General features: G+C 38.2%; 1 protein-coding gene and 1 pseudogene across 2 annotated transcripts in view; one reads left to right on the top strand and one right to left on the bottom strand.

The window, feature by feature from the left end:
• BRWD1 (bromodomain and WD repeat domain containing 1) overlaps positions 1 to 18870 on the bottom strand; it is a 127646-nt gene that overhangs the window by 39590 nt on the left and 69186 nt on the right. For both annotated transcript variants that reach the window (XM_053564255.1, XM_053564256.1), the window contains exons 24-29: positions 17701 to 17826; positions 17491 to 17598; positions 14740 to 14864; positions 13469 to 13551; positions 9683 to 9794; positions 8824 to 8885 (exon numbers count right to left, since the gene is read on the bottom strand). In XM_053564255.1, the coding sequence (XP_053420230.1) occupies positions 8824 to 8885; positions 9683 to 9794; positions 13469 to 13551; positions 14740 to 14864; positions 17491 to 17598; positions 17701 to 17826 (616 nt within the window). The remainder of the gene's footprint in view (positions 1 to 8823; positions 8886 to 9682; positions 9795 to 13468; positions 13552 to 14739; positions 14865 to 17490; positions 17599 to 17700; positions 17827 to 18870) is intronic.
• On the top strand, positions 6252 to 7651 carry LOC128567223 (aurora kinase A-like; annotated as a pseudogene).

The raw sequence follows: 18870 nt of genomic DNA, 5'->3' as shown, positions 1-18870 counted from the left end.
CCAGAGACAGAATGAGAGTCAAAGACAAGGAAGCTTAAGTTCATAGAGCAGAGCAGAGCAAAGGAGAGAAGAAAGCTGCAAAGGGGTCCCCTCAACCACTTCGTTGTATACTGATCAGCTCATATATATGAAAAAATAACAAGCTAGGAAAAGCAGCAAATGAAAATTACAGAAAAGGAAGCCTGGTGCTCAAAGGGCGAGAAATCCCGTCTATTCCTACCAGCCAAACCGGAAAACTTCATGATCCATAGAGCACTGGATAGACAACATAAACAGTTCTGCCTCAGAGGAGGAAATTAGCTATAAGGTGAGCACTTTCCCAAACCCACCACACATAACAAAAAAGGATAAAACTGGGTACAGGCGATTGTACTAATGTACACAGCTATGATTTAACAATAAAAAAAAAAAAGGATAAAACTGTTACCCACTAACTTAACTGTGTCTTAACACCAATCAATAAGGTAAAATTCACAGTCTGATATAAAATTAAAAATTACTTCCTGCATATCATATTGGGCAGAAAAAAAAATTACAAGGCATTGTGAAAAATCAAGAAATCAATACCCATAGTGAGAAACATTAATCTATCAAACAGAATTGGCACAGATTTTGGAAATAGCGTAAAAGACATAAACATAATTATTAATTCTATAGGCTTATAAAATAAATTATACATGGAAGATACCAAAAAAGAAAAACTACTGAAGTTCAACTTTTAGACACAAAAATGAGTAAGGTGAAAATTACACTAAATAGTGATAAAAGCAAATCAGACATTCTTTTTTTTTTTTTTTTAAATAGAGTTTTTATTTTTTTTTGTGGTTTTTGGCCGGGGCTGGGTTTGAACCCGCCACCGCCACCTCCGGCATATGGGACCGGCGCCCTACTCCTTGAGCCACAGGCGCCGCCCACAAATCAGACATTCTAAAAGTAAATTTGAAGACACAGCAACAAAAACTATCCAAAACAGTGAACAGATAATGAAAAAAAAGTAAGCCCACAGACACTGTGTGTCTGAAAAAGAACATTGTTATTCAAAAGTAACAGACCATTTAATAAAGGATCTGAGTAAACATTTCTCCCAAGATATAGAAATGACCAAAAAGCAAATGAAAAGATGCACAATACCATTTACCATCAAAGATATGCAAAACCGTAAGATCTGGGTGGCGCCCATACTCAGTGGGTAGGGCACCAGCCACATACACTGTGGCTGGAGGGTTCAAACCCAGTGTGAGCCAGCTAGAACAACAATGACAACTACAATAACAACCGAAAAAAGCCAGGTAGGCGTTGTGGCGGGCAACTGTAGTCCCAGCTACTTGGGAGGCTGAGGCAAGAAAATCGCTTAAGCCCAAGAGTTTGAAGCTGCTGTGAGCTGTAAGGCCACAGGGAACAGCTTGAGGTTCAAAACAAAACAAACAAACAAAAACCATAAGATACAATTTCACAAATACTAGAAAGGCATAATTTAAAAAAAGAAGTGTTATCCAGGATGTAAAGAAATTAGAATACAAATATACATCTGCTGTTAAGAATGTAAATTAATGGCAAAAATGCTTTTTGGAAAATTGTCCTTCCTCAAAAGGTTAAACGTATCAAGTTACCAGGTATGGAGTACCAGCAAGCAATGCCTCTCCAACACAAGAGATTAATAGACATTTGTACATGTTCACAGCAGCATTATTCATACCCATAAAGTGGAAAAAACCCAAATGTCCTCTTTTCAGATTTTTGAGGAATCTTCATATTGTTCCCCATAGTCGCTGTAATAATTTACATTCTAATCAACAGTGTGCAAGGGTTCCCCTTCCCCCACACCCCCACCAGCATTCATCACTGCCTATCTCTTTAATAAAAGCCATTTTAACCAGGGTAAATGGTATCTTATGTTCATCTGATTTGCATTTCTCTGATGACTGATGATGTTAAGCACTTTTTTCAGATACCTATTAGCCTTTTGTATATTTTTTTGAGAAATGTCTATTTAGATCCTTTGCACATAATTTAATCAGATTGTTTTCCTACTGAGCTGTTAAGAATACCTTATATATTCTGGTTATTAATCCCTTGTCAAATGGATAGTTTGCAATATAGTATTTTCTCACATTTTACAGGTTGTCTCTTCACTTTGTTTCCTTTGCTATGCATAAGCTTTTTAACTTGATGTGATCTCATCTGCCTAATTTTGCTTTCGTTGCCTGTGCTTTGGGGACATTACTCAAGAAATCACTGCCTGGACCAATGTCCTCAAGCATTTCCCTAATGTTTTCTTCAGTAATTCCATAGTTTCAGTTCTTAGATTTAGGTCTTTAATCCAATTTTATTTGATTTTTGTATATGGCAAGAGATACAGATTTCATTCTTTTGCAGATCTCTCAGCTGGGCACATGAGTATATCCAAAGGAGGGGAAATCAGTATGTTGAAAACATATCTGCACTCCCATGTTTATCACGGCACTATTCACAACAGTCAAGATATGGAATCAACCTAAATGTTGATAAATGAATAAAGAAACTGTGGTTTATATACACAATAGACTATTACATAACCATAAAAAAGAATGAAATCCTGCCCTTTCCGACAACTTGGATGGAACTGGAGAACATTATGTTACATAAAGTCAGTGAAGCATGGAAAGACAAATCTTGCATGCTCTCAGTTGCATGTGGGAGCTAAATATTAACAACAATTGATCACAGGGACAGAGAGTAGAATAATGGGTACTGGGCTAGGAAGGCAATAGGGAAAATATAGATAGATAGAATAATAGTTGATAGCACAACAAAGTGAGTATAATCAGCAATAAGTTAGGATGTACTTTAAAATAAAGAAAGGAATAGAACTGGAAATGTTCCTAACATAAAGAAATGATAAATACCTGAGGTGATGGATACCCTAATTACCCTGATGTGATTAATTCATATTATATGCCTGTATCAAAACATCACATGTATCCTAATGATATACAACCATTATTTACCTATAATAATTAAAACCATAGGGTGGCGCCTGTGGCTCAGTGAGTAGAGTGCCGGCCCCATATATCGAGGGCAGCGGGTTCAAACCCGACCCCGGCCAAACTGCAACAAAAAAATAGCCAGGCATCGTGAAAGGCACCTATAGTCCCAGCTACTCGGGAGGCTGAGGCAAGAGAATCGCCTAAGCCCAAGAGCTGGAGGTTGCTGTGAGCAGTGACACCATGGCACTCTACCAATAATAATTAAAACCTTAAATTTAAAAAAAAATTCCAACTAATGAATGGATAAAAATGTGGTACATACAAACAATGGAATATTATTCATCAATAAGAAGAAATATCCTGGTTTCTAAATACCACTGATTAATAAAACAAACCATGGCTCCATGAAAACTGCCTGATTAAGAGAGCCCTCAATAGCAAAAAGTAAGAAAATACTCTAGTGATGAAAAGAAACATCAAGAGGACATAGGAGAAAGCTGAAGGGGTTCCTAAAGACCAAATCTCTGATAATGTAGCAACCAAATTAATGACAGCAACTGAGTAAAGATTTTCGTATTTTACAAAAATGTGAGTATATATTCATGTAAATAAATAAGAAAGGTGATCAAAAAAAAAAAAAAGAAAGAAAAGGGATCCATCTGATAGTAAAATTCCAACTAATACATGTAAAGGAAATGAAAACAGAAAACTATTATTTGGGAAACACCACAGTAATTATTTCAAGTGAAAATCATTAAGAAATGCTAAAAGTAGTGTATGGAACATGAGGAAAAGGATTATTTGTAGCATATAAATACATTGTCATGAGACAAAAATTACAAAGAAAAAAGTACATACTTTTACAGGGGGAGAAACCTGACAGATGCCACTGAAATTAGTATTAACACCCAGCAACAGGACACACCTGTGCCTCCTGAAATGATGCACTGCAAAGGACACACATCACTTTTCTGACATACTTACCAAAAATGCAACGCTTGGATTTAATCAAGAGAAAACATCAGACAAATCCAACAGAAATTCTATCAAATAACTGCTCGGCAGTCCTCCAAAGAAAGCATCATGGTCATGTAAGAGTGAAAGACTAAGGGATCCCAGATTAAAGTTGACCAAGAAAACACGGCAATTAAATCTAAAATGTGAAAGACCATTAGTGAAATGACAAATTTGAATAAAATCTATAGATTAAATAAGAGTACTAACATCAGTGTAACTTCCTGATTTTGATAACTAAATTGTGCTAGCTGCGTAAGATTGGAAATCTAGGTAGCTGGCAATTCTTTGTACTATTTTTGTTACATTTTTTAAGTCTGAAATTATTTCAAAACTGTCTACAGCCATACCACCCTGAACACACCCGATCTTGTCTGCGATTATTTCAAAATGAAGTTTTTTTCCTTTGTTTGCTTCTAAGAGAGAGTCTCTCTCTATTACCTCAGCTACGAGTACAGTGACATCATCACAGTTCTCTGTAATCTCAAACTTCTGGGGTCAAGCCATCCTACTTGTCTCAGCCTCTCCAAGTAGCTGGGACTACATATAACTGTTTGCATACCCACACACACACAAGACATGCTATGCAAATGTACACAACATCAACGAGCCTATTATTATCCTGATGAGGATGACTGTCCTGTGTGTGACCTTTAACCCCAAGCAGCCAACATTAGCAACCACAGTGCCACCCCACCTAGCTAATTTTTCTGTTTTATAGAGACAGGGTCTGACTCTTACACAGGCTGGTCTCTCGAACTCCTCAACTCAAGCAATCCTCCAGCCTCTGCCTTCCAAAGAGCAGGTGTGAATCACTGCACACCACATCCAGCCTCAAAATAAAGATTTTTAAAGCACAAAAACTTAAAATGAAGAACACATTCTCGAAAAATAAAATAAAATACATGTACTCAGATTTTTTTTGAAAATTTTAAATAAAAGGAGAAAAACATCAATAGAAGAGAAATTCTTGATCTAAAATCTGACAGATGAAAATACTTCTTTATTTGCCTCCTAATTTTTCTGCTTACTCATGCCCCTCTAAAGATTTACTGGTCTCATTAATATGTAAGAGCTCTTGGCTCGGCGCCTGTGGCTCAAGTGGCTAAGGCGCCAGCCACATATACCTGAGCTGGTGGGTTCGAATCCAGCCCCGGCCCGCCAAACAACAATGATGGTTGCAACCAAAAAACAGCCAGGCATTGTGGTGGGCGCCTATAGTCCCAGCTACTTGGGAGGCAGAGACAGGAGAATCGCTTGAGCCCAGGAGTTGGAGGTTGCTGTGAGCTGTGATGTCACAGCACTCTACCCAGGGTGACAGCTTGAGGCTCTGTCTCAAAAAAAAAAAAAAAACATGTAAGAGCTCTTTATAATAGAAGTGTTTGCACTGATTTGTAATACCCTTTACAGTAAGGATAGCTGTAGCTATAAAGAGCAGTTTATGTACTGGCTGGAGCCAGATGGCTCAAGTTACATAGACTCCAAGCTCCTATCTTTTCTAGATATGACTTTAGACAAACGGCTTAAAACTCTCTAGCTTTAGTTTCTTCATCTGTAGATTTCACAATAAAGCATCAACCTCAAAATAAGATTAAAGGAGTTCTTTGAGACCTAAAAAATGTTAGCTTTTACTTATGTACTATATGCTTTATATATTATAAAAGGTCTTTTCCTATAGTTAGTACACACACACACACAAAGTAGGCTCAGTGCCTGTGACTCAAGCAGCTAAGGCACTAGCCACATACACCCGAGCTGGCAGGTCTGAATCCAGCCCGGGCCCGCCAAACAACAATGATGGCTACAACCAAAAAATAGCCGGGTGTTGTGGCAAGCACCTATAGTCCCAGCTACTTGGGAGATGGAGGCAGGAGAACCACTTGAGCCCAGGAGTTGGAGGTTGCTGTGAGCTGTGATTTCACAGCACTCTACCCAGGGCGACAGCATGAGGCTCTGTCTCAAAAAAAAAAAAAAAAAAAAAAAAAGATACTAACAGTCAATGGTGACTTTCCAGAGTACCGTTATTGGAAAAAAAATGCTATTTCCAAAGCTACACAATGGTTGATAGAGATATAAGAGAATAAAACATAAAGGAAAAGGACTTGGCCTCTGGAGCAGGCACAGCAAATCTCAGGGAGGAAAAATTTCACATGTCTTGAAATGATGAAGCTGTGGAATAATATGTGTTTTTATATAAAATGAATAAACACTAGTGACAAAAGATAGCTTGATAGTGAAAAAATAGAGGCAAGAGATACATAAGACCTTTTAAAAAATTAGCAAGAGGAAAATAATTCAGTTACTAAAATATCCAATAAAGGAGAGCTGAGAGGATTTGGGGACTTGGATCTGAGGCATCATGGACAGATCAAAAGAAAACTGCATTTCAGGGCCTGTTAAAGCCACGCTGCCACTTGATGGTCTAAAACACATTCCAGTGACCCAGCAGTTTTCTGGTCAGAATTTGTTACCTGGTCAGGCTCAGCGGGTCCTGTGCCCTTCAAATTCCTCCCAGCGCATTCCTTCTCAAGCACAAAAGCTTATCTCCAGTCACAAACCAGTTCAGAATCATAAGCAGCAGCAATTACAGGCAACCAGCATATCTCATCCTGTCTCTAAGCCACTGAATAGCACCCAGGAGAGCAAGCAGCCCCAGCCAGCAGTACCTGGGAATAATCCTGAGGAAGAAGTGACATCAAAACAGAAAAATGAAGAATAAAAAAAAAAAAAAAAAGGGGCAACGAGCTTTGAAAGATTTTGAAATTGGTCGCCCACTAGGTAAAGGAAAGTTTGGTAATGTTTATTTGGCAAGAGAAAAACAAAGCAAGTTTATCCTGGCTCTTAAAGTGCTGTTTAAAGCTCAGCTGGAAAAAGCAGGAATGGAGCATCAGCTCAGAAGAGAAGTGGAAATACAGTCCCATCTTTGGCATCCTAATATTCTCAAACTGTATGGTTATTTCCATTATGCCACCAGAGTTCACCTAATTCTAAAATATGCGCCACTTGGAACAGTCTATACAGAACTCCAGAAACTTTCAAAGTTTGATGAGCAGAGAACTGCTACTTATATCACAGAACTGGCAAATGCCCTGTCTTACTGCCATTCAAAGGGAGTTATTCACAGAGACATTAGCCAGAAAACCTGCTGCTGGGATCATCTGGAGAGCTGAAGATTACAGATTTTGGCTGGTCGGTTCATGCTCCGTCCTCCAGGAGGAACCACTCTCTGTGGCACCCTGGACTACCTGCCCCCTGAGATGACTGAAGGTCGGGTGCATGATGAGAAGGCAGATCTCTGGAGCCTGGGAGTTCTTTGCTATGAATTTTTAGTTGGGAAGCCTCCTTTTGAGGCAAACACATACCAAGAGACCTACAAAAGAATATCACGAATTGAATTCACATTTCCTAAGTTTGTAACAGAGAGAGCCAGAGACCTTATTTCAAGACTGTTGAAGCATAATCCAAGTCAGAGGCTGACTCTCAAAGAAGTACTTGAATACCCCTGGATCAAAGCAAATTCATCAAAACCATCAAGTAGCCAAAATAAAGAATCAAATAGCAAATAGTCCTAGGAATCATGTAGGGGGAGAAATCCTTGAGCCAGGGCTGCTGTACAATGTCAGGAATATGTTACTGAATTCTATTTTTACTATTGACGGCCTCCTTCAATATACAGCATTACAGGAAATGTTTCTTACTGAGTAGGCAGGGCCTCTGCCTCTCTATTCAGAAAGCTCCATGTTAGTAAACATGACACTGAAGTGAACGTAGCTGTGAGAATAATGCTACTTTACTGGTTTACTTTACGCAGCCTGCGACAGCCCTGGTGTCCTTGTAGGAGATGCGCTGATTCTGGTTGTGGGGAAGTGACCATTTGTCCTGACTGGATCAGTTAAGGAGCTGTGCAATAATCTTCCAAGTACCCAGAGTTAAGTGTGTAATTTATTGGGTGTCCAAGCTCAGTAAAGCTGTTGTAATTAATGTGATCCTTTTAAATGTTAAAGGTTTTATATAGATTTGTGTCTTCTCCCACGGAAGTCCCTTCGGAGTGGTCTCAGTGTGTCAGGCCTGGTTGGGTTTCAAGTCCTCCTTAACCACTTACCTCCCATGAGATGTTGTAAAATAGGAACACGTGCTACCTCCACTGCAGGACTTGGCTTGGGATATATAAGACCCATGTGTCTAAGAGCCGTTAAGGTTATTTTTTATTATATTGGAATTTATGGCACGTGTGTAAACTACATATGCAAATAAATAAATATATATTTAAAAAAAATAAAAATATTAATGTTTGATAAAGGCAAATGAAAGGTACAAGACACATTTTCAAACTTGCCGGAAGGAAGGAAGGAGAAAACTAAAATCACTGAAGGAAATGAGCTAAGTCTAAATACCAGGCCCTTCAGAAGGTGACAGCAGCGGGAAGGCAAGCATGGAGAAAAGGCTGGTTTTCACAGTCGTCTACTTCTCAAAGGAAAAGAACAGACAATCCCTGATAAGACAAGTTGAGGTAAGCGTAAAACATAGACGGGAAGTCAAATCAGATCCTGAAGGAATACATGGGTAATAGAGCAAGAATGAGAAAAGGAGTGGCAGCCTCATGAAGGAGGTCAGGAGAGCTTAATGCAGGGTTACATGAGAAATGATAGCCAGACTCAAGCTAGAATCTGGGATTAAGAATTAACAGAACAGATACTCTTATTGTCTTCTTTTGTAAGAGTTCAGTTTCTAAAGTAATTTGAATGTATCTATCAAAGGATACAAATGTGCCCTATGTGCACTAGCGAAATAAAAAATTAAAAACATAAGCATAAAATATTTTCATTATTTAACAAATATATACCATTATCAGGAATTGGTTCCATATCCCATGGACTAAGTTTTTCAATCTCAGTATTATCCCACCTGTTAAAAAACAACAAAATTCTGATTAGCCTTTCATAAAACAAACTGTGGATAATATCTAGGTTATCTTTATGAAAGTAAACAAAAGATACAAAATGTGAAAACCTCATGGCAACAAATTTTAAACATTAACCAATTAAATTTTTTAATGAAATATTTTAAGGAGGACACATTATGAAAAGAAAATGAAAAAATGTATTAGACAAGGCGCCTGTGGCTTAGTGAGCAGGGCGCCGGCCCCATATACCGAGGGTGGCGGGTTCAAACCCAGCCCCGGCCAAACTGCAACAACAACAAAAAAAAAAAAAATAGCTGGGCGTTGTGGCAGGCACCTGTAGTCCCAGCTGCTCGGGAGGTGGAGGTTGCTGTGTGAGTCCTGTCATGTCATGGCACTCTACCTAGGGCGGTAAAGTGAGACTCTGTCTCTACAAAAAAAAAAAAAAAAAAAAGAACAAAACCAAAAATCCAGCATGGTCTGTACCCTAAGTAACTGAAGAATAACTCAAAAGTATGAAGGCCTTGAATATCATCGCAGTCACGGCTGACGATGTCAGTTAAAGGAAATACTAGAAGGCTACAGAAAGAAGCCCAGGGAATCAAACAGAACTTCAACCAAGGAGAGTACTAGTGAAGAGAAAACAAGCACATGTCTGACAGACAATCCAGAGGTCAGAGCTGCACAAGTTAATAATGACAGATAAAGTGGTGTCTGTTAGAAACCTGAAACTTGTATTATTCATACATGACCTACCACACTGAATTAGTTACAGATGAGTAGTTTTCTTCTGTATACAAACCTAACAATGTAACACTGGAAATGACTATCAGGATACTGTGGTTGATATGGCTCTTGACTTAACACTGTTCCAAACCACCAAGCATCATCAATAATAGAGCGGAATCTATCACCTGTAAGAGAAACAATCAAGTCTAAGGCATCTATTTACTAACATTTTTTAACATTTTTTAATCTCCAAAATACCATGATAAAATAAAACAGAAATAAATCGCTTCAGGACTTGGGATATTAAAAAAAAATGAAATCAAAGTATATTTTTATCTTAAAATGAGGCCTCCTTCTACACTTCAGTCATCTTCATTGATAAAAAAAGTTTCACTAAAAAAGATTTTACTTTCAGGTGGCACCTATGGCTCAAGGAGTAGGGTACCGGCCTCATATACCAGAGGTGGCAGGTTCAAACCTGGCCTTGGCCAAAAACTGGAAAAAAAAAAAAAGATTTTACTTTCAACCATTTACTAAAGGTATATAACCACACAACATAAAGTAGGACAAAATGGTTTATAACTATGCTTGTTTAGTAGATTCAAAAGTCCACTCTAAAATAAGTCATATAACATTTTACAACATGAAGCAAAGAATCAAGTTTAACAAAATCCAAAAATATTTTACAATAATGTGTGCAATCAATATATACTTGCTGAATAAGTATAGTAAATACATATAAAAAACATAACACTTCCTGGCTTAGTGCCCATAGTACACTGGTTACAGTGCCAACCACGTCCACGAAGGCTAGTGGGTTCAAACCCTGCCTGGGTTAGCTAAAACAACGACAACTGCAACAATAACAACAACAACAAAATAACCGGGTGTTGTGGCAGGCACCTGTAGTCCCGCCTACTTGGGAGGCTGAAGCAAGAGAATCGTTTAAGCCCAAGAGTTGGAGGTTGCTGTGAGCTGTAATCTACCAAGGGTGACACAGTAAGACTGTCTCAACAACAACAAAAAAAACTTCCTGAAGAATGAAACAAAATTATGAAAATAACTATGAGTATACTTTAATCTATAATTATTTTAAAATTGTTATTATGTAAATGCCTCCACATTAAAGTGTTCTATTTGTAAGTCACACATTAAGTAAGAATCAAATTGAAACACACACTCAGAAGAAAAAAAATCCAAACTATTTAAAAGAACTAAATACCCACATATCCCACTATCTCATCATAATATAAAAGCAGGCAAGCAGACCTCAGAAGGACTTCTAGACAGACCAAGAAAAACATACAAAGAAAAATTTAACTAATCTCAATAGTTTTAGGTTACAATAGATTACTAAATGTATTCTACAACTGTATCTAACACTACAACTAGTGAAATAAACTGCATTTGAATGTGTTTTCAATATATTAAAAAAGAAACAGACCACTGAAATAACCTTATCTCTTCCTTCTCATCCATCCCAATGTTTCCCTTTTTTTCTTTTTTTTTTTCTCAGAGACAGAGTCTCACTTTATCACCCTCAGTAGAGTGCTATGGCATGACAGGTCACAGCAACCTCCAGCTCTTGGGCTTAGGTGATTCTCTTGCCTCAGCCTCCCGAGTAGCTGGGACTACAGGCGCTGGCCACAACACCTAGCTATTTTTTGTTGCACTTTGGCTGGGGCTGAGTTTGAACCCACCACCCTTGGTATATGGGGCCAGCGGCCTACCCCTGAGCCACAGGCACTGCCCAATTAATGAGGTCTTAACACCATTTATTAATATATACACCCAATGACACACAGCCTGAGTACAACTTAATAGTTCTAATAAGACACCAAGAACTGATAAAAGAAGAATGAACTACCATAGGTGACTAAAGTCAAACAAGCATTCCAGATAGCATTCATTAGACTGAACATATAAACACCTATAAAACAGGTACTACAGTTGCTAACTACAACAACTTGACCTAATTACATTCATCAGTTACATCCTGAGATTAATGACCTACCTACATAGATCTAAAGAAGTGAGCGCTCAGCTAGGCGCCTGTAGCTCAGCCAGCTAGGGCACCAGGCACATACACCAGGATTGGCAGGTTCAAATCCAGCCCGGGCCTGCCAAACAACAATGGCAACTACAACCAAAAAATAGCTGGGCATTGTGGCGGGTGCCTGTAGTCCCAGCTACTTGGGAGGCTGAGGCAAGAGAATTGCTTAAGCCCAAAGAAGAGTTTAAGGTTGCTGTGAGCTGTGATGCCACATTACCTCTACTGAGGGTGACATAGTGAGACTGTCTCAAACAAACAAACAAAAAAAAAAAGAAGTGAGTTCTCCTTAAACGATCACCACAGAAAGCATATGCAAGTCATTTAGTACCAAAACTAAGATAATTTCATATTTTCTATCCATCCATTTATCACATGGTTATAAAAAAGGTTAAGTGTATGTGAATTATTTTTTTCTTTTTTTTTAATTTATTTATTTTTATTGTTAAATCATAGCTGTGTACATTAGTGCAATCAAGGGGTACAATGTGCTGGTTTCATATACAATCTGAAATATTCTCATCAAACTGTTCCACGTAGCGTTCATGGCATTTTCTTAGTTATTGTATATAGGCATTTGTATTCTGCATTTAGTAAGTTTTGCCTGTACCCATTCTAAGATGCACCATAGGTGTGGCCCCATCCATTATCCTCCCTCCACCATAACCTCCCCCCTCCCTTCCCCTTCCTTGGCCCTTTCCTCATAGTCTTGTGCTATAGTTGGGTTATAGCCTTCATGTGAAAGCTATAATTTAGCTTCATAGTAGAGCTGAGTACATGGGATACTTTTTCTTCCATTCGTGAGATACTTTGTTAAGAAGAATACGTTCCAGCTCCATCCATGTAAACATGAAAGAGGTAAAGTCTCCATCTTTCTTTAAGGCTGCATAGTATTCCATGGTATACATGTACCACAATTTGCTAGTCCATTCGTGGGTTGATGGGCACTTGGGCTTCTTCCATGACTTAGCAATTATGAATTGGGCTGCAATAAACATTCTGGTACAGATGTCTTTGTTACATGAAACAGTTTCCTCAAGTCTTTTGCTGTTTAAGTCTAAGTTGTTACAATACCAAAGATAAAATATTTTGGTATACCAGAACATTATCAGTGTGAAATCTTTTTTTCCAAGGCAGAGTTTCGCTTTGTGGCTATGGCATGGCATCACAGCTCACAGCAAGCTCAAACTCCTGGGCTCAAACAATTTACTTGCCTCAGCCTCCCTGAGTAGCTGGGATTACAGACACCTTGCCACAATGCCCTGCTATTTTTTAGAGATGGGGTCTCGCTCTTGCTCAGACTGCTCTTAAACTCATGAGTTCAAGTAATCCACCCACCTCAACCTACCAGAGTGCTAGGATTACAGGCATGAGCCACCATACCTGGCCCTTGAAATTACTTTACAACCTTCTGATTGTTTTAGATCTTAAGATAACCGTATAAATTATATCAGTGTTTTGTCAAGGATGATGATAAAAGGAAAAAGAAAAAATATTATTCCAGTATTAAAGATAATTATATATAATTTGATATGGAGAAGAAAAAATAGAAGTCTACTCTAGTGTATAGTCAGTAGGTGAAAATAATCTTTTCCAAACATCATAAACCATAAGAAAAGTTGCTTGCCTCAAAAGTCTACATAGAATTAGTTAAGTACAAAACCCTAAGCAAAATATAATCTAAAGGTCACTTAATATTTCTTTCCAGAATTTACACACTTGTATGCCTCATAATTAAGAGGCCAAAACCAGAAAGTTAGAACAATAAAATGTGAGATGAAAACTATATAATACTCAGTAAGGACTTACATGACTGCCAATTCCGCTGCCTTGCTTCATCATAAAATTGACGTAATACGAGAAAGTCAATAACATCTGGCATATCATGGTATCTAAAGAAAAATTTAAAAATTACTAAATTCCCTACATAGTTTAGAGCAACACTCTCCAAAAGAAACATGACAGGAACTACAAATGTAATTTTTAATTTTCAACCAGCAATACATACATACATATACGTATATATTTTCTTTTGAGACAAAGTCTCTCACTTGGTCACCCATGGTAGAGTACCATGGCATCTTAGCTCACAGCAACCTCTCTTGGGGTCAAGTGATCCTCTTGCCTCAGCCTCCCAAGTAGCTGGGACTACAGGTGCCCACCACAACACCCAGCTATTTTTTAGAGACAGGGTCTCGCTCTGGCTCAGGCTGGTCTTGAACCTGTGAGGTCAGGCAATCCATTCACTTCCCAAGTGCTGGGATTACAGGCATGAGCCACTGTGCCTTGCCCCAATTGGCCATACTTTAAAAAGTAAAAGGAAATCTATTTGTTTGTTTTTTTGGAGACAATTTCTCACTTCGACACCCTTGGTAAGTGCCATGGCATCATAGCTCACAGCAACCTCAAACTCTTAGGCGTAAGCCATTCTTTTGCCTCAGCCTCCCAAGTAGCTGGGACTATAGATGCCCACCACAATGCCTGGGTATGAAACCAGTCTATCTTTTTTTTTTTTTTTTAGTTTTTGGCCAGGGCTGGGTTTGAACCCACCACCTCCAGTATATGGGGCTGGTGCCCTACTCCTTTGAGCCACAGGCGCCGCCCTGAAACCAGTCTATCTTAATAGTGTATTTTAATTATTATTTCAATATGTAATCAATACAGAATGAGATGTTTTTCTTCAAACCAAATCTTCAAAGTGCAATATGTGCATTTAACCCACTCAATTTGAATTATCCATGTTTCAAGTGTTCAATGGCTAGAAGCTACCATACTGGACAGCACAAGGATAGCCAATTATTCCAAAATTTTCTCAAGAGCAAAAGCAGAAACAATTTTGCATACAGGCCAGAATTCTCCACCCACCATTGTTAAGTGGCATGAAAAACTGTACAAAACAGACCACTCATGCCTAACTGTTGCCAAGACATATCTATTGTTACTTCCATTAGAAGTTCAACCCCCACACCTTAGGCTATCCACAGTGTTCTACGAGCTACCCTGCAGCCAAATGGAAAGGGCATGCCAATCTTTAAAGAGCAAGAAGGAAGAAAAATTCCCTCTAAAAAACTAATACGTACCTAATAGAGAAAGATTTGTCCATAAGTTTTCCAGTCGCTGGATCTATAAATGCTAGTTTGAGGCAACAGAGTGTAGGGGGCCCAACCTCATATCGTATTCCAACTATTTTGACCAATTCTTGATCCTTTAACAGACATTTTTTAAAAAGAATAAATGGTTAAAAAATTAAAACACAGCAATTTCTTAATACTGTAATTCTTCACATATTACTAAATTAAGCAAACTCATACATTAAGGCTTCTACCCCAGCAGACAACTTTACCATTAATTACAATCATTTTTGCTAACTCTTGACATCTTTTGGAAGACAAATTTAAAACAGTTTCTAATATAAGGAATATACTTACTCTTCTAGTCAGCATACACACTTTAGAAAATACACCACAGGCCAGGCGCTAAGCGGCTCATGCCTGTAATTCTAGCACTCTAGGAGGCTGAAGCAGGTGTATTGCCTGAGACAGAAGTTCAAAATCCAACCTGAGCAAGAGGAAGACCCCGTCCCTACTAAAAATAGAAAAACTACCTTAGAGTTGTAGCAGGCTCCTATAGTCCCAGCTACTTGGGAGGCTTAGGCAAGAGGACTGCTTGAGCCCAAGAGTCTGTGGTTGCTATGAGCTATGACACTATGGCACTCTACCCAGGGCGATGAAGTGAGACTTTGTCTCCAAAACAACAACAACAAAAAAAAAAACCTTAAAAATGAAAATAAAAGTCACCAATCAGCTCAATTATCTAAAGACAAAAAGACAATCACTTTTAACAATCTGACATAGTTCCTTCTGGCTTCTTTCTCTTCACATAAACAATTTCTGTTAATATTTATATCATTTTTGGTGGTATCTATGGCTCAGTGAGTAGGGCGCTGGCCCCTTATACTGAGGGTGGCAGGATGGAACCCGGCCCTGGCCAAACTGCAACAACAACAACAACAAAAAAAAAAAAAAACAGCCAGGCACTGTGGTGGGTGCCTGTAATCCCAGCTACTTGGGAGGCTGAGGTAAGAGAATCACCAAAGCGCAGGAACTGGAGGTTGCTGTGAGCTGTTACAGCATGGCACTCTACCAAGGGTGACAAAGTGAGACTCTGTCTCCAAAAAAAAAAAAAAAAAGTATCTAAACTACATAAAGAATAAAATAAAAATCATTTATAATCATTTATATTTTGATGTTTTGCTTACCTACTAACATCTTTAAATTTTGCTATCATAATCCAAATCCATTTCACAATCCATTTTTCCTTTTTTTTTTTTTTTTAATTCATTCACTATTCCAGAATGTTTGGGGGCTTTTTTCCAATTTTTACTTTCATAAACAGTGAGATGGAACTTCAATACTCATATACTTACAAGCATTTCTGTTTGCTTTGTAAAACACTGGAAGTAAACTCACAGATGTAAAACTTCTTAAAATATATTTCAGTTTCAATTCCTATCACCAAAATACCCACTGGACAACTTGATGCACTCCACCTGCATTTTGATAATCTGTTAACAAACCCAAATCTTCAGCTGGACTGGGTGGCTCACACCTATAATCCAGCACTCTAGGAGGCCAAGGCAGGCAGATCACCTAAGCTCACAAGTTCGAGACCAGCCTGAGCTAGGGCAAAATCTTGTCTCTGAAAATAGCCAAGTGTTGTGGTAGGCCCCAGTAGTCCCAGCTACTCAAGAGACTAAGGGAAGAGAATCACTTGAGCCCAAGAGTATGAGGTTGCTGTGAGCTCTGTCACCACAAGGGGCGACAAAGTGAGACTCTGTCTCCAAAAAAAAAAAAAAAAATCTTTGCTACTTGCTAAAATGTGGCATTTTCTTTCTTGAACTAAAATGAAACAAAATTATAGAATGGGCTAAGTATCAGGAAGGTAAAATTATTTCCTTATTATGCATGAGGTAAGACCATTATTTCAAGTTTTTCTCCTTCTGAAAACTTACGTTTTTTCTTTTGAAAATCTGTCTTGGGCATATGAACATCTCTAAGATAAACACCGTATGATGCCATGCTGCCCTACCTAGACTCTGCATAGTTACAATTAACACTTTATAAAACATACAAATCAGCAATACACAAATTCTGCCTATTAACAAATGAACTATCTCCACAGAATTTTAAGAATTATAGTAGAAATTTTTCTTAGTATTTTATTTTTAATTATTATGGATACAGGCCAGGCACAGTGGCTCATACCTATAATCCTAGCATTCTGGGAGGCCGAGGCGGGTGGATTGCTTGAGCTCATGAGTTCGAGACCAGCCTGAGCAAAAGCAAGATCCCGTCTCTACTAAAAATAGAAAAACTGAGGCAAGAGGATCACCTGAGCCCAAGAGTTGGAGGTTGCTGTGAGCTATGACGGCACAGCACTCTACCCAGGGCAACAGCTTAAGACTCTATATTTAAAAAATATATATATATATATATTATATATATATATATAATGGATACAAAATTGTTGTGTATTTTTATAGGGTAGATGCATTGACTTGATGTAGGCATATAAAACATATTAATCAAATCGGGGTAAGTGGAGTATCCATTACCTCAGGCATTTATCATTTGTGTTAGGAACATTCCAGTTCTACTCTTTTAATGGACAGCCTACCTTATTGTTGATTATGGTCACTTTTTTGTGCAGAAATGTTTTCAATATGAAAAAAAGTCATGAAATATGATTCCAGTAGGTTTTTAAATAGATTTTAAAATAATTTAAATATATGTATATAAATATTTATTGATTTAATAATACCACCGCCCTACCCTTAGATCCATTTTTCTCCATGGTTCCTTGTTAGGATTCAGTTCATAAATGTTATTTCTTCTGACAGCCTCAATATAAGCTTCATGACCCTGTCGAAAATATATTACCTACAAAAGAGAAGTATACATTTAAAAACAGAAAGCTAAGAAGCAATACAAATTTTGCTTTATACTCCATTAATCGTGTTTTTTAAATTTTATTATTTTCACCTCATCACCCATTTGAGGAACAAAAGGAGACTTGCGAAGTGCAGTGTCAGTAATCCAAACTGGAGGATGAAATTCGTCTAAATGCTCCACATTTGCAAGCTCTGCTGGAGTCATCCTCCGCAAATTCTGCCAAGGGGAAAAGAACAAAGTTTGCTACACTGGAAAGGGGCGGTACGCACTGTTTGAATGAAAAACGGGAAAGAAACTTCACCACTCAGAGACAGTATGATTTGGTATATCCAGCAATCATTAGTTTTTAAACAGCATCATAAACAGCATTTTAAACAAATCTATAGATTTGTTTCCTTATCATACATAAGACTGTATCGCTTCTAAAGGCATTGTAAATCTACCCAACACTTTCCTAGCATCATCACCTGAATTCCTAATAGATTCTTCATTATATTTCACATCAAATGGTGTGCGTGGGGGGAAGTTAACAGCCAACCTACATCCTCTTCCACGCACAGCCTCTTCTGCCAAGACTCCACTCTAAGCATGGCCACAGGCTAACCATCCCAAGAAGCTTCCTCTTGATTTAAAGTTTTAAAACTAGTAATTTTAAAATATGACCACAAATTCTTTGTTATTTTTCTCTTCAAGATGTGGAAATTAAGTCTACTCCTCTTCAGTGTAGGCTGCACTTAGTGACTCACTTTAATCAAACAAATATGCGTATAATACAGGAGAAGAAACCTAGCGCCATGTTAGGTCACAAAGACAATATGGCTTACCGCTTGCCACTTTATGTGATCATTCACTCTGAGGAAAGTAGTGAGGACGCAAAAAAAAAAAAAAGAAAGTAGTGAGGACGCTCAAGCAGCCAGCCCTAAGGAGAGGCCCATATAGCAAGCAACTAAGTCCAACAGCCACAGGAACAAGGTTGGAAAGAATACCAACTAGCCTCTATCAAAGAGGATGACTACAACACCAGTCAACATGACTAACCTCATGAGGTACAACCACCCAACAGCTCCCAAATTCCTGATCCACCAAAATATGAAATATCAAATATTTGTTCTATTGAGCACTTATGCTTTAGGGTGATTTGTTACACAGCAATAGATGACAACTACTAACACTTAACATCTTTAAAATACAACCTGCAAGAGATAAACACATACAACATAATGCACATATAGTAACAGAAAACGGGTGATATTATAATCA

Source organism: Nycticebus coucang, chromosome 16 (genome assembly GCF_027406575.1).
Source record: "Nycticebus coucang isolate mNycCou1 chromosome 16, mNycCou1.pri, whole genome shotgun sequence".
NCBI classification, from domain to species: domain Eukaryota; kingdom Metazoa; phylum Chordata; class Mammalia; order Primates; family Lorisidae; genus Nycticebus; species Nycticebus coucang.
This window is presented reverse-complemented; position numbering and strand designations above follow the sequence as displayed.